A 16,046-nucleotide genomic window follows, 5' to 3' on the forward strand; every position below is an offset into this window, starting at 1 on the left:
GCTTTCTGATTATCTTTGCTACCTTCAAATATATTTGATATATTTTATGTAACTGACACTTTCCCAAGGGTTCTGTCCCAAAGAGACCAAATTACCAATGTATAACAGTGTGTGGGAAGAAAGCCCGCTCTAAATTCATCTTGAACACTTCTGAAAACATTATTTTATATACAGCCCATTTTACTTTGAAAGCCTACAAAAGAGCCTTCATAAGGCAAGAGAATGTTTCTTTTTCTTTCTTTTTTTTCTGCCTTGTACATTACTCTTTCATATTATTTGCATTTGACTGGACCTGACACACCTAAAATGGTCCAGAATTCTTGAACAAAAATTATGCAATAAATATACAGAGTAGCTAGTGAAATGGTTAAGAGCAATGGTGCTACAATAAAGTAGATATGATCCTGTTTTTTCCATCTTCTAGCTATGACTCTAAATACTTTTATACTTTCTAAACTTGTATCTTCATCTGTAAAATGAAATAAAAATACAGAAATGTTGTGAAGAGATGATATGGTATGTGAAATACTTTCAGCACACTAGAACATAGTAAAGTATTAATAAATGGAAGTTATAATTGCAAAAAGACATGAGTTAAGTAAACCTAGTAGCTTGGGTTCACTTTTAATTAAATAAGCATTTATTGTGCACCTGCCAAGTCTCTTACACTCTGCTACTTTCTGAGGGTACTAGATAAAGGAAATGAATTATGTGAATTCTCTAAAACAAAGTCTCTGCTTCTTACATGTCTATGACCCTAAAAAAAGTGTCCTGCAACATGTCCTCATACTGGAATGTGGGGCCCAGTGCCAGCCTTTCTGCAATCACCTTATAGATGAGAATGTGAAGAAGGAGGAAGATAAACATGTAGAGAGGTGGAGATAGATTTGATTGAAAATTATCAGCCCTTCCCACAGAGGACAGCACCCACATGTTATAAGGATCACCCACAAGCTATATAAGGATCACTATTTCAATCCACCATCACCCTGCAAGCTGCATCAGGCTCTATCCTACTTGTTCCTTTGGTGAACCAGGTAAGAGAAAATTTCATCCTGCTACCTCTGTGAACATCTGGTGTTGCCCATTGCAGAAATCCAAGAGTATGAGATAAGGCAGAGATTGTACAGATTTTGTCATTCTTTCCTTTTTTAGAGAAAGAGAAAGGAGAGAGAGAGAGAGAGAGAGAGAGAGGGAGGATAGAGGATGGGGGGTGAGAGAGAGAGAATTTTTTTAATATTTATTTTTCGGTTTTCGGTGGACACAACATCTTTGTTTGTATGTGGTGCTGAGGATCGAACCCAGCGCCCCACGCATGCCAGGCGAGCGCGCTACTGCTTGAGCCACATCCCCAGCCCTCGTTTTTTTCTTTTTGTTGCTTTTTTGTTGGTTGTTTTTGGGGTTAGCTTAGTTTATTCTGGGGTCTTTTTGGAATAAGTATACCTTTATGGAGAAGAATAATGAAAGTAAAAACTTGTCTTCTTTTAGGCCATTCCATACTCTGTTTTTGTTTTGTTGTATGTCATTTTTTTCTAGTCTGTGCAGCTCAAATAGGAAAGAGTCTAACATTGTGATAGAGTCTTTTCCTTGTTCAGTTCCTACTGCTTCAAGATCTAATTATCTGCTAGTCAAACTCCTGCCTCCATTGCTGAGCTTTTCTACCTGGTTAATGAAAAAGAACAGTGTTTGATCAAACGCTGAGACTGGCTAATTTTGCCATTTTTAATTTGCTGAGTTCAGGACTTGGGTCCAATTTACCTTCTGATGCCCAAAGGGGGGGATGCAGATGTCATGGTAGAAGGGCAGTAACTTTTGACTCAAGAACAGCAGCAGTAAAACTAGAGAGATTGGGGCAATGGTGTCTAGGTGGTTCTGGAAAATTTGGAAGCTCTAGGGCAATACCCAAGTCACAAAAGTACCCAAATTGTAGAGAGATTACATGTAGAGACTATATTCAATCACGATTAAAAATATGGAGACCTGAGATCTAGTCCCAGTTGGACCAGCAACATGCCATTACGTGAACTTAGCAAAGTAATTCAAAATTAATGAAGTTTTCACTATGTTGAACAGTGCTGTAAAATCCCTGATCCACACTTGTATTTGAGGCTTAAAAGAAACAGAAGGTTTAAAAAAAATCACGATATTAAAATGAGAACTGTGTGATGCTTAGATCCAACTCTGTTCTTTTTTGTTGAGAGAGAGAGAGAGAGAGAGAGAGAGAGAGAGAATTTTTTTAGTATTTTATTTTTTAATTTTTGGTGGACACAACATCTTTATTTTATTTTTGTGTGGTGTTGAGGATGGAACCCAGCACCCCGCGCATGCCAGGCGAGCGCATTACCGCTTGAGCCACATCCCCAGCCCCAACTCTGTTCTTGAACAATAAAATAAAATGAGAGTGCAGATGAACTAAAAGGAAAAAGAAATAATGATACTTTTTTGTTACTTTTTCATTCTAGGTTTACTTAAACTTGCAAAAAGATGACAGATCTTTTAAGAAGTGTTGTCACTGTCATAGATATTTTCTATAAATATACAAAGCAAGATGGGGAATGTGGCACACTGAGCAAGGATGAACTAAAGGAACTTCTGGAGAAGGAATTTCGTCCAATTCTGAAGGTAAGGATCATGTGCAAGGCCATAGGATCTTGCGGGTGCTCATTTATAGAACCAAGATTACCTAGAAAGGGCAAAGCTCCAAAGGTCTTTGAGAAAACACTATAAGAAGATTGTTTTGGACATTATAAAGTTTATTAAGGCACATGTATTTTCAAAAAGCCAATGTTTCTTCCTCACTTTTCTGTGTACTCCCACCTTATAGACATAGTCTTTCTCATGCACTCAGGTTTCTCTTCTGAAAAAGCAGAAAATAAATTTATACTAAGACATGAAATAATAAATTATCCCGTCAAGTAGGGGGAAATGTAGAGAGTCTGGATATTGTCCACAAAGGAGTTACCAATGTGGCCAGAGTGATTTAAAAAAAAAAAAAGTACTTTTTCCCATCTACTTGGGAAAGACTGTATTGACTTCAAAATAACATGTCCTAACAGAATAGGTTAACATGTATATTTAAAACTTATGTAAAACTAAGATATACCAGTTAACCGAACTTGGTTTCTTCCACTCCTTCCCATATGGCATACCTGAACACACAAACTTCTAGCTTAAATCCTTGAAATGTTTTCTTTGAAGGAGTCCAATAGTCTCTATTTTCTATTACTCCTTCATATTTACTAGGTCCTATTAACTGAAAGTAATACTTGATTGGACTAAAACTAGAGAATGTCAAGTACTTAGAGATCCATAGCCCTACTTGATTGTTTTAGCTGGTGATGTGGGCTACACTGATCAGGTCTCCCTTGGTATGTCACTTATATACAGAACCCAGATGATCCAGACACAGTAGATGTCATCATGCATATGCTGGATCGAGACCATGATCGAAGACTAGACTTTACTGAGTTTCTTCTGATGGTATTCAAGCTGGCCATGGCCTGCAACAAGGTTCTCAGCAAAGAATACTGCAAAGCTTCAGGGTCAAAGAAGCATAGGCATGGTCACCGATACCAAGAGGAAGAAAATGAAACAGAAGAAGAAGAAGAGGAGACACCAAGACGGAAAAAAGGTTACAGACATTCAAGTTGGAATGAGGGAGAGGAGCATGGATATAGTTCTGGGGGCTCGAGGGGTACTGCAAAATATAGACATGGGTCCAACTCCAGGAGGCTGAGAAGGCAAGGTGAATTATCCAGCTCTGAAGGATCTGAGAAAAGGTATCAGGGCTCTGGTTCTGGACACTCCTGGAGCAGTGGCAAAGAGAGACATGGTTCTAACTCCGGGGAACTACGGGAAAGAAACAAGTCATATGGTAGCCCCTCTAGGGAATCTGGGGAGGAATATGTATCTGGATCAAAGAGTCAGGGAAGGAAAAGTCATGGAGGTTTTTCACATGGACTAGAGACTAGTGAACATGAATCAAACTCTACGCAGTCAAGAAAGAGTGGAGGACAAAATCTTGGGTCTAGCTCTGAAGGTTCAGGAGACAGTAGGAGACAAAGTCATGAATGTGGTTATAGTAATTCAGGTGGGTGTGGAAGGCCACAAAATGCTTCTAGCTCTTATCAGACAAGTAGATTTAAAGGGCCAGGAAACCAATCTAGCTGTCCTCAGTCAGGTTGTCAATCAGGAAGTAGTGGAGGACAAGGTCATAGATGTGTCTCAGGAGGGCAGTCCTCTGGATATGGTCAATCTGATCCTAGTTCCTGCAGGCAGTCTTGTAGTCAGAGAAGATGTGAATCTAAACAATGTGGTCAACCACAAAACTGTGGAGGACAACAAGGAACAGGCTCAAGTCAGTCCTCTTGCTGTGCAAAATATGGCTGTGGAACAAGTCAGTCTTCTAGTTGTGGTCAACATAGATCTGGTTCTTGTAGACAGTCTTCAAACTCTCATCAAAAAGGGTCTGGTCCAAATGAATTTTCCAAATGTGGTCATCATGGGTCTGGTTCAGGTCAGTCCTGCAGCTGTGAACAACATGGACCAGGCTCGGGTCAGTCCTCTGGTTTGGGGCATCATGGGTCTGGCATAGGTCAGTCTTGCTGTGGCCAGTATGGGTCTGGCTCAAGTCAGTCTTCTGGTTGTGGTCAACACGGGTCTGGCTCAAGTCAGTCTTCTGGCTGTGGTCAACACGGGTCTGGCTCAAGTCAGTCTTCTGGCTGTGGTCAACACGGGTCTGGCTCAAGTCAGTCTTCTGGCTTCGGGCAGCACGGGTCTGGCACGGGCCAGTCCTCTGGCTTCGGGCAGCACGGGTCTAGCTCTGGCCAGTCCTCTGGCTTCGGGCAGCATGGGTCTGGCTCGGGCCATTCCTCTGGCTTCGGGCAGCCCACGTCTGGCTCTGGCCATTCCTCTGGCTTCGGGCAGCACGGGTCTGGCTCAGGCCGGTCCTCTGGCTTCGGGCAGCACGGGTCTGGCTCGGGCCGGTCCTCTGGCTTCGGGCAGCACGGGTCTGGCTCGGGCCATTCCTCTGGCTTCGGGCAGCACGGGTCTGGCTCGGGCCAGTACTCTGGCTTCGGGCAGCACACGTCTGGCTCTGGACAGTCCTCTGGCTTTGGGCAGCATGGGTCTGGCTCGGGCCAGTCCTCAGGCTTCGGGCAGCACACATCTGGCTCAAGTCAGTCCTCTGGCTTCGGGCAGCACACCTCTAGCTCTGGCCAGTCCTCTGGCTTCGGGCAGCACGGGTCTGGCACGGGCCACTCCTCTGGCTTCGGGCAGCACGGGTCTGGCTCTGGCCAGTCCTCCGGCTTCGGGCAGCACGGGTCTGGCTCTGGCCAGTCCTCCGGCTTCGGGCAGCACGGGTCTGGCACGGGCCAGTCCTCTGGCTTCGGGCAGCACGGGTCTGGCACGGGCCAGTCCTCTGGCTTCGGGCAGCACGGGTCTGGCTCTGGCCAGTCCTCTGGCTTCGGGCAGCACGGGTCTGGTACGGGCCAGTCCTCTGGCCTAGGGCAGCACCGGTCTGGCTCTGGCCATTCCTCTGGCTTCGGGCAGCACACGTCTGGCTCTGGCCAGTCCTCTGGCCTCGGGCAGCACGGGTCTGGCTCGGGCCAGTCCTCTGGCTTCGGGCAGCACACGTCTGGCTCTGGCCAGTCCTCTGGCTTCGGGCAGCACACGTCTGGCTCGGGCCAGTCCTCTGGCCTCGGGCAGCACGGGTCTGGCTCGGGCCAGTCCTCTGGCTTCGGGCAGCACACGTCTGGCTCTGGCCAGTCCTCTGGCCTCGGGCAGCACGGGTCTGGCTCGGGCCAGTCCTCTGGCTTCGGGCAGCACACGTCTGGCTCTGGCCAGTCCTCTGGCCTCGGGCAGCACGGGTCTGGCTCTGGCCAGTCCTCTGGCTTCGGGCAGCACACATCTAGCTCTGGCCAGTCCTCTGGCTTCGGGCAGCACGGGTCTGGCTCGGGCCAGTCCTCTGGATTCGGGCAGCACGGGTATGGCTCGGGTCAGTCCTCTGGCTTCGGGCAGCACACGTCTGGCTCTGGCCAGTCCTCTGGCTTCGGGCAGCACACGTCTGGCTCTGGCCAGTCCTCTGGCCTCGGGCAGCACGGGTCTGGCTTGGGCCAGTCCTCTGGCTTTGGGCAGCACGGGTCTGGCACAGGCCAGTCCTCAGGTTTTGGGCAGCACGGGTCTCGCTCTGGCCAGTCCTCTGGCTTCGGGCAGCACGGGTCTGGCATGAGACAGTCCTCAGGATTCGGACAGCATGAGTCTGGCTCTGGCCAGTCCTCTGGTTTGGGGCAGCATGGGTCTGGCTCAGGTCACTCCTCTTGCTGCGGGAAGCACACTTCCGGCATGGGCCAATCCTCAGCAGGATCCACTGATTCAGAGAGACAGGAAACATCTCATGGACAGTCTAGAGACACCACTAGACGTTCACAGTCTGGGCAGAGACAATCCACACGCTCTGGATCCAGACCAACTCCACAAAGGACGCCTATTCACACTGAGTCCAGTGAGAGTGAAGAGCACTCAGGCGTCTCCCAGAAACACTCAGGATCCTCTCAGGGCCACGCTGGATCTCAACATGGAGAGGCAGGATCCACTCATTCACAGAGACAGGGAACATCTCATGGACAGTCTTGGGACACCACTAGACGTTCACAGTCTTCGCAGAGACAATCCACACACTCTGGATCCAGACCAACTCCACAAAGGACGCCTATTCACACTGAGTCCAGTGAGAGTGAAGAGCACTCAGGCGTTTCCCACAGACACTCAGGATCCTCTCAGGGCCATGTTGGATCTCAACGTGGAGAGGCAGTATCTACACATTCAGAGAGACAGGGAACATCTCATGGACAGTCTTGGGACACCACTAGACGTTCACAGTCTTCGCAGAGACAATCCACACACTCTGGATCCAGACCAACTCCACAAAGGACGCCTATTCACACTGAGTCCAGTGAGAGTGAAGAGCACTCAGGCGTCTCCCACAGACACTCAGGAACCTCTCAGGGCCATGTTGGATCTCAACATGGAGAGGCAGGATCTACACATTCAGAGAGACAGGGAACATCTCATGGACAGTCTCGGGACACCAGTAGACGTTCACAGTCTTCGCAGAGACAATCCACACACTCTGGATCCAGACCAACTCCACAAAGGACGCCTATTCACACTGAGTCCAGTGAGAGTGAAGAGCACTCAGGAATCTCCCACAGACACTCAGGATCCTCTCAGGGCCATGCTGGATCTCAACATGGAGAGGCAGGATCTACTCATTCTCAGAGACAGGGAACATCTCATGGACAGTCTCGGGACACCACTAGACGTTCACAGTCTTCGCAGAGACAATCCACACACTCTGGATCCAGACCAACTCCACAAAGGACCCCTATTCACACTGAGTCCAGTGAGAGTGAAGAGCACTCAGGCGTCTCCCACAGACACTCAGGATCCTCTCAGGGCCACGCTGGATCTCAACATGGAGAGGCAGGATCCACACATTCAGAGAGACAGGGAACATCTCATGGACAGTCTTGGGACACCACTAGACGTTCACAGTCTTCGCAGAGACAATCCACACACTCTGGATCCAGACCAACTCCACAAAGGACGCCTATTCACACTGAGTCCAGTGAGAGTGAAGAGCACTCAGGCGTCTCCCACAGACACTCAGGATCCTCTCAGGGCCACGCTGGATCTCAACATGGAGAGGCAGTATCTACACATTCAGAGAGACAGGGAACATCTCATGGACAGTCTCGGGACACCACTAGACGTTCACAGTCTTCGCAGGGACAATCCACACGCTCTGGATCCAGACCAACTCCACAAAGGACGCCTATTCACACTGAGTCCAGTGAGAGTGAAGAGCACTCAGGCGTCTCCCACAGACACTCAGGATCCTCTCAGGGCCACGCTGGATCTCAACATGGAGAGGCAGGATCCTCACACATTCAGAGCGGACACTAGGACAGTCTCAGGACAGACATCTCATGGACAGTCTTGGGACACCACTAGACGTTCACAGTCTTCGCAGAGACAATCCACACACTCTGGATCCAGACCAACTCCACAAAGGACGCCTATTCACACTGAGTCCAGTGAGAGTGAAGAGCACTCAGGCGTCTCCCACAGACACTCAGGATCCTCTCAGGGCCACGCTGGATCTCAACATGGAGAGGCAGGATCTACTCATTCTCAGAGACAGGGAACATCTCATGGACAGTCTCGGGACACCACTAGACGTTCACAGTCTTCGCAGAGACAATCCACACGCTCTGGATCCAGACCAACTCCACAAAGGACGCCTATTCACACTGAGTCCAGTGAGAGTGAAGAGCACTCAGGCGTCTCCCACAGACACTCAGGATCCTCTCAGGGCCATGTTGGATCTCAACATGGAGAGGCAGTATCTACACATTCAGAGAGACAGGGAACATCTCATGGACAGTCTAGGGACACCACTAGACGTTCACAGTCTGGGCAGAGACAATCCACACGCTCTGGATCCAGACCAACTCCACAAAGGACGCCTATTCACACTGAGTCCAGTGAGAGTGAAGAGCACTCAGGAATCTCCCACAGACACTCAGGATCCTCTCAGGGCCATGCTGGATCTCAACATGGAGAGGCAGGATCTACTCATTCTCAGAGACAGGGAACATCTCATGGACAGTCTTGGGACACCACTAGACGTTCACAGTCTTCGCAGAGACAATCCACACGCTCTGGATCCAGACCAACTCCACAAAGGACGCCTATTCACACTGAGTCCAGTGAGAGTGAAGAGCACTCAGGCGTCTCCCACAGACACTCAGGATCCTCTCAGGGCCATGTTGGATCTCAACATGGAGAGGCAGGATCTACACATTCACAGAGACAGGGAACATCTCATGGACAGTCTAGGGACACTAGTAGACGTTCACAGTCTTCGCAGAGACAATCCACACGCTCTGGATCCAGACCAACTCCACAAAGGACGCCTATTCACACTGAGTCCAGTGAGAGTGAAGAGCACTCAGGAATCTCCCACAGACACTCAGGATCCTCTCAGGGCCATGTTGGATCTCAACATGGAGAGGCAGTATCTACACATTCAGAGAGACAGGGAACATCTCATGGACAGTCTAGGGACACCACTAGACGTTCACAGTCTGGGCAGAGACAATCCACACACTCTGGATCCAGACCAACTCCACAAAGGACGCCTATTCACACTGAGTCCAGTGAGAGTGAAGAGCACTCAGGCGTCTCCCAGAAACACTCAGGATCCTCTCAGGGCCACGCTGGATCTCAACATGGAGAGGCAGGATCCACACATTCAGAGAGACAGGGAACATCTCATGGACAGTCTCGGGACACCAGTAGACGTTCACAGTCTTCGCAGAGACAATCCACACACTCTGGATCCAGACCAACTCCACAAAGGACGCCTATTCACACTGAGTCCAGTGAGAGTGAAGAGCACTCAGGCGTTTCCCACAGACACTCAGGATCCTCTCAGGGCCATGTTGGATCTCAACGTGGAGAGGCAGTATCTACACATTCAGAGAGACAGGGAACATCTCATGGACAGTCTAGGGACACCACTAGACGTTCACAGTCTGGGCAGAGACAATCTACACGCTCTGGATCCAGACCAACTCCACAAAGGACGCCTATTCACACTGAGTCCAGTGAGAGTGAAGAGCACTCAGGCGTCTCCCACAGACACTCAGGATCCTCTCAGGGCCACGCTGGATCTCAACATGGAGAGGCAGGATCCACTCATTCACAGAGACAGGGAACATCTCATGGACAGTCTAGGGACACCACTAGACGTTCACAGTCTTCGCAGGGACAATCCACACGTTCTGGATCCAGACCAACTCCACAAAGGACGCCTATTCACACTGAGTCCAGTGAGAGTGAAGAGCACTCAGGAATCTCCCACAGACACTCAGGATCCTCTCAGGGCCACGCTGGATCTCAACATGGAGAGGCAGGATCCACTCATTCAGAGAGACAGGGAACATCTCATGGACAGTCTAGGGACACCACTAGACGTTCACAGTCTTCGCAGGGACAATCCACACACTCTGGATCCAGACCAACTCCACAAAGGACGCCTATTCACACTGAGTCCAGTGAGAGTGAAGAGCACTCAGGCGTTTCCCACAGACACTCAGGATCCTCTCAGGGCCATGTTGGATCTCAACGTGGAGAGGCAGTATCTACACATTCAGAGAGACAGGGAACATCTCATGGACAGTCTAGGGACACCACTAGACGTTCACAGTCTGGGCAGAGACAATCTACACGCTCTGGATCCAGACCAACTCCACAAAGGACGCCTATTCACACTGAGTCCAGTGAGAGTGAAGAGCACTCAGGCGTCTCCCACAGACACTCAGGATCCTCTCAGGGCCATGCTGGATCTCAACATGGAGAGGCAGTATCTACACATTCAGAGAGACAGGGAACATCTCATGGACAGTCTAGGGACACCAGTAGACGTTCACAGTCTTCGCAGGGACAATCCACACGTTCTGGATCCAGACCAACTCCACAAAGGACGCCTATTCACACTGAGTCCAGTGAGAGTGAAGAGCACTCAGGAATCTCCCACAGACACTCAGGATCCTCTCAGGGCCACGCTGGATCTCAACATGGAGAGGCAGGATCCACTCATTCAGAGAGACAGGGAACATCTCATGGACAGTCTAGGGACACCACTAGACGTTCACAGTCTTCGCAGGGACAATCCACACACTCTGGATCCAGACCAACTCCACAAAGGACGCCTATTCACACTGAGTCCAGTGAGAGTGAAGAGCACTCAGGAATCTCCCACAGACACTCAGGATCCTCTCAGGGCCACGCTGGATCTCAACATGGAGAGGCAGGATCCACACATTCAGAGAGACAGGGAACATCTCATGGACAGTCTAGGGACACCACTAGACGTTCACAGTCTTCGCAGGGACAATCCACACGCTCTGGATCCAGACCAACTCCACAAAGGACGCCTATTCACACTGAGTCCAGTGAGAGTGAAGAGCACTCAGGCGTCTCGCACAGACACTCAGGATCCTCTCAGGGCCACGCTGGATCTCAACATGGAGAGGCAGGATCCACTCATTCAGAGAGACATCAAACTGGTCATGAAGAGTCCCAAGGTAGTACTAGACACGCTCATTCTGGCCTTGGACAATCCCCAGAGAGTAGTTCCCACATAACTCCAAGAAGATCACCTGTTCATAATGAGTCCACTGACAGCGAACATAAATCAGCCATCTCACAAAGACACTCAGCATCCGCTCATAGCCATGCTGGATCTCAACATGGTGAATTGGGATCTGGTCACACACAACCACATAATATTCACCAGCAGTCAAGAGATAGTGTCAGATCACAATCAAGTAGTATTTATGGTCAGTCTGGAAGAAGACATTTTGAGTCACAGAACAACAGGAAACAAAGCCATGGATCAGGTCATCGTTGGAGACACGGCAGCTATGGTCGTTCAGAATATGACTATGGGCAATCTGGTTATGGACCTTCTGGGCATAGCAGAAGTAGCAGTCGCACTTCTAGCCCTTTGAGGTCAACAGACAGACCTATAAGTACTTCCGTGTCTACACATGGACAATCCTTTTCTATATCTGACCAAACTGAATTCAAAGCAACTGGAAGAGAAGGAAGGCAGGTTTCAAAGCATGGACAGTTTGAAGCAAGTCAAGGGCAGTTAGTTGATTCCCAGGAACAGTCTGGATCCCGTATAACAAGACAAGGATCTAATCATGCCCATTCTGTAATAACCTCTGAACAGTCAAGTAACACAAATGTTCAGTGTCAATTTGGTACAATCGGAAATCAGGGTTCTATTCACAGCCCATCATATGACCAGTCTGGATCTAATGATAGACAATACATGTCATTTTCTTCTACTAGAAAGCAATCTGGTTTCACTAATGAGAGGCAAAAATATAGCCAGAGCCAACCAAGTAACACCTATGAGCAATCAATTGACAACATAACAGGAAGTCAAAGATCCTTTTCTAATTATTCACTGTATAGTCAAGACCCTATGGGATCTGAAGAGTATAGGTATTTATCAAGAAATTCAACCATATTGGGTGGGGGAAGTCAAGAGCAAGAGTCCGGATCTAATCCATCTGGTGGCATTAGTAGGTACAGTCAGGATGTAGATGATACGCAGACAAGAGGCTCTGAGGCAAGAGATTACCACAGGAAGGCAAGAATGGACTCAGGTTCCCTCTACATAGATAGCAGTACGCCACTCTACGAGTATGTCCAAGAACAAAGGTGCTATTATTTTGAATAAAAAGTAAGGAGAAAATAAAATAACCAACGATAAGAACCCAAGGAAATATGAGACATACAATAAGAAAATAAGATATTTAATAGATTCCTTCTTTTGGTAGTAGGGCTTGTATGTCTGCTCTTCTATATCAACTATAATACTGTACTCTTATTAATTTTGTTGTTGGTGCTGGTCTTTTTGTAAAGCTCCATAATCACTGAGCTCCTTGGATAGAAAATAGTGAATGGAAGAAATAAACAGCATTTCGACCTACATTCAGAAGTATATAATAAAGTGATCTGTATATTTAAGGACACAAATGAGTCTTAAAGATTTTTTTGAGAAACAAAATTTGGATTTTCCAGATTTTGTTTTAATTGATTATTAACAAACCTATCCAAGAAGCTAAGAGATATAGTGTAAGAATCAAAATTTCTTTAATAACAATGTAACACATTTCATGTCCTGAAGAAGGAATGTGGTAGTTTTCTAGGTGAAGGTTCAGAATATTTTCATCTTTTTGTGTCACCATTGGGATTCTGTACACTTTTGAATTTATTGTCATTCCTTCCTGGATATAAAAACAAAAAAAAAATTGCATTGCATTAAAATTGATAACAAACTTTTCTTCAAAGCATAGTTTCTCTTTTGTTTCATACCCACAAACACAAATATAGTTCCCTGCCTCAGAGTCAGATGCAAATTTTTTCTTCTACCTCTGAACACCTAGATGGCAGTAAAGCATTCAGATACTAATAATAAGAAGCCCAGATCTGCTTGCTTCACATCTCCTCAGGAGCTAAAAATGGAGCTACATACTCAAAAAGAAAGGAAAGAGTTAAGATGTTTCAATGACAACCCACTCTAAATTCAGAACAGAAAAATTATTTTATTTCTACCTGATGTAAACATCTTGTTCTTGATACAAAAGAACATATGAAAGATAATAAAGTTGAAACTGGGAGGTGTAGCTTAGCCGGAAAAGACTTGGCCTGGTCTAAGTAGGCTCAAGTCCCCTGTTTGCTTCCTAGGGATAAAAAAGAAAATAAAGGAGAAGGGCTGGGGGTGTTCTCAGTGGCAGAACATTGCCTAGCAAGCACAAGGTCCTGAGTTTCATCTTCAGCATTGCAAAAGAAAACAAATATGAATAAATTAATTAAGAAGTCCAAAGATGGAAAAAGTCAACCATATCTGATCTTTTCCTCAATCTAATCACTGTCTAAAGCATTTATAGGAAGAAAGGCTTTACACTGAGTTGACCTGTGCTTCGGTTAATCGTGATCATCACAGCAAACATTATCAAACATAACCCCAAATTGCTATTTCCAAACACAACCTGAGCTCTAGAAATAAGAATTGTGTACTATGGATTTTTTTCTGTCAAAGATATTATTGAAACACCCCTATGAATGGAGGCTAATAGGAGCTTGAAGTTTTCTGTAGAAGGAAAACAATTATGAATATATATCTGCCTAAGAGGAGAAAATATATTAATTTATTATGAACCGAAGAAATAATAAGCAGCAGAAAAAATATTGATTTTAGCAGAAAGTTTACTATTTTAAAACCAAAGATAATTTCCAGAATGTCAGAGTTAATAAGAACTTCAAAGATCATCCCCTTAATCTGCAGGTTAAAAGAAAAAGAGCCACTTGGAACATTTATAATAATTCTCTAATTAATCAGTGATAATCCTCTAAGTCCCAGAATTTGGTATTCTACCTCTCACTGCCTCAATATCAAGCTGTTTTTCTTCTACCTTCCTTTTGTAATTTAAGTTAAAGTCCAATTTGTCAGCGGGTATGTAAAATCACTAGACCTAACGTTTCAAGACAGTCAAGTGGGGGCACCAGTACTGATTCACTTCTTCCTTCATAAAGAAAAACCAAAACAACAAGTGTGCAGCTGCATTTTGAGGTGAGTGACCATGGAGAACACAGAAAACCAGCAAGACAGAGACTAGAACCTAGTAAGATGCACAGCCCTGGGACAAGAGCATAGTAAGAGAAACAAAATATTCTCGCTTCTGCTGCATCGGCTCTAGAGCCAGAGGAAGGGGAGAGAAGTCCCCTTTGCAGGGTAAGGGTGAAAGAGAAAGTCCCAGCAAACCTATTCGTGCAGATACTGGAAATCCTAACCACTCAAAATTTTGCAGTACTCACAGACTTGCAGCCTACTTAGATAAGTAATCTGAAATCTGCACAGTAGCCTTGCTTTGGGAAAGAATTTCACGTCATCTGCCAGCAAATCCCTATGGTGCTGTAGACAGAAGCCATCCTGAGAAGGGACCTACTGTCTGAATTTTCACTACTCATGGGGACATAAAACCCTGCCTATTCCCATCTCTTGGACACCACAGAAACACCACTGCACTGGCTCAATGGACAGTTGCCTTGTGAACCCAAGTTGGCCTGGCAGAATGACTGACTCAGACTCACTGCACTGTAAATCACAGCTGCTGTGACATGAAGGGAAATAGAGAGCACTGCTGACCCTGCCTGTAGGCACACACAGACAAAGGAGGCCCGGAAAGGAATTTTGCCAGGCTCTGGCCACATCCTGCTCTTGCCTAGTCCCTGATGGGTACAAAAGCTGAAAGTCGGGGGAAGAAAAGCCCTTGCAATCACCCAACCTCTGGGCATGCATGCCCAAGGGATTTTGCCTGGCTCTGGTGATGTTTACTTCCCACCGGCTCCAAGGTAGGCACTGCAGCTGGAAGTCAGTGGGAGAAAGACCTGGCCATCACCTCATCCCCAGGTGTGCAGAGCCTGGATAGGGAGGGGACCAAAGTTACACTCCTACATGGGCACTTCCACAGCTGCAGCAGAGAGAGAGAACACAGTGCCTGCTGCCACCACCCCTGCACTGTTCCTACCACCACATACCCCACACCATGTCTGACCACTCACTGCTGTCAGAGAGGGGACTGTGGCTCCCACCACCACCTCTCCCCATGAAACCCCTGATCCTACACTGTCCTCTGGTCAGAGGACAAGTGTTTTATTCCCTTCATTGCTTTGATGTGGAGGTCTTTGGAAGTAACAGAGCCAACATCAACAGTACCTGAGAAAACTCATCAGACAACGGAGGCCACTACTTACACTGTAGGAGTAGCTACATAGTAGGACCATTCACACTCAGCTCTCTACACCGCATCCTCCTGACTACCCATTCTGTGTGCCCCAAATCACTAACCACAGCCAAAAAAGCTACAGGGAGACTACACTCAGGTGCCCAGACGGAAACAAAGGCAACAGGGGCATAATAAACCAACAGCCCCAACACACAACTACAGGAGAAAGCCACTTACTAAGAAGGCCACCCCTCCCATAAAAGTGGGTGTCGTTCACCAGATAAACAAGTCTCAACAAAGGAACACAAGAAATGTGAAAAAACAAGGTAATACGACACTTCCAAAAGATCTGATTCTCTAGCAACAGATGACAACGAAACTGAAATGGACGAAATGCCTGATACAGAATCCAAAAGAATGATTATTAAAAAGCTCAATAAGATCAAAGAGAATAAAGACAAACAGTTAAATGAAATTAGGAAGATAATGAAGAACGCGAATGAGAAATTTAGCAAAAGGATGGGGATTTTAAAAAGGAACCAAACTGAAATCTTGGAATAAGGAGTTCAATTAAGTTAAATAGAAATATCAGTTGAAAGCATCAACAATAGACAAGATTAAGAGGAAGAAAGAATATTGGAGCTTAAAGACAGGCCATTTGAAGTATCCCAT

General features: G+C 46.7%; 1 protein-coding gene across 1 annotated transcript; it reads left to right on the forward strand.

Moving 5' to 3' along the window:
* The first annotated feature begins 944 nt into the window (after positions 1–944).
* LOC131423288 (filaggrin-2-like) lies at positions 945–7,965 on the forward strand. Its single transcript, XM_058571861.1, has 3 exons — positions 945–1,037; positions 2,463–2,622; positions 3,388–7,965. Exons 2-3 carry the CDS (start codon positions 2,485–2,487, stop codon positions 7,963–7,965), a joined length of 4,716 nt encoding a protein of 1,571 aa, XP_058427844.1. The 5' UTR covers positions 945–1,037; positions 2,463–2,484.
* The last annotated feature ends 8,081 nt before the right edge of the window (positions 7,966–16,046 follow it).

The sequence above is a fragment of the Marmota monax genome, unplaced genomic scaffold (genome assembly GCF_021218885.2).
Source record: "Marmota monax isolate L192 unplaced genomic scaffold, Marmota_monax_Labrador192_F-V1.1 WCK01_AAM20220418_F8-fsc00108, whole genome shotgun sequence".
NCBI lineage: Eukaryota > Metazoa > Chordata > Mammalia > Rodentia > Sciuridae > Marmota > Marmota monax.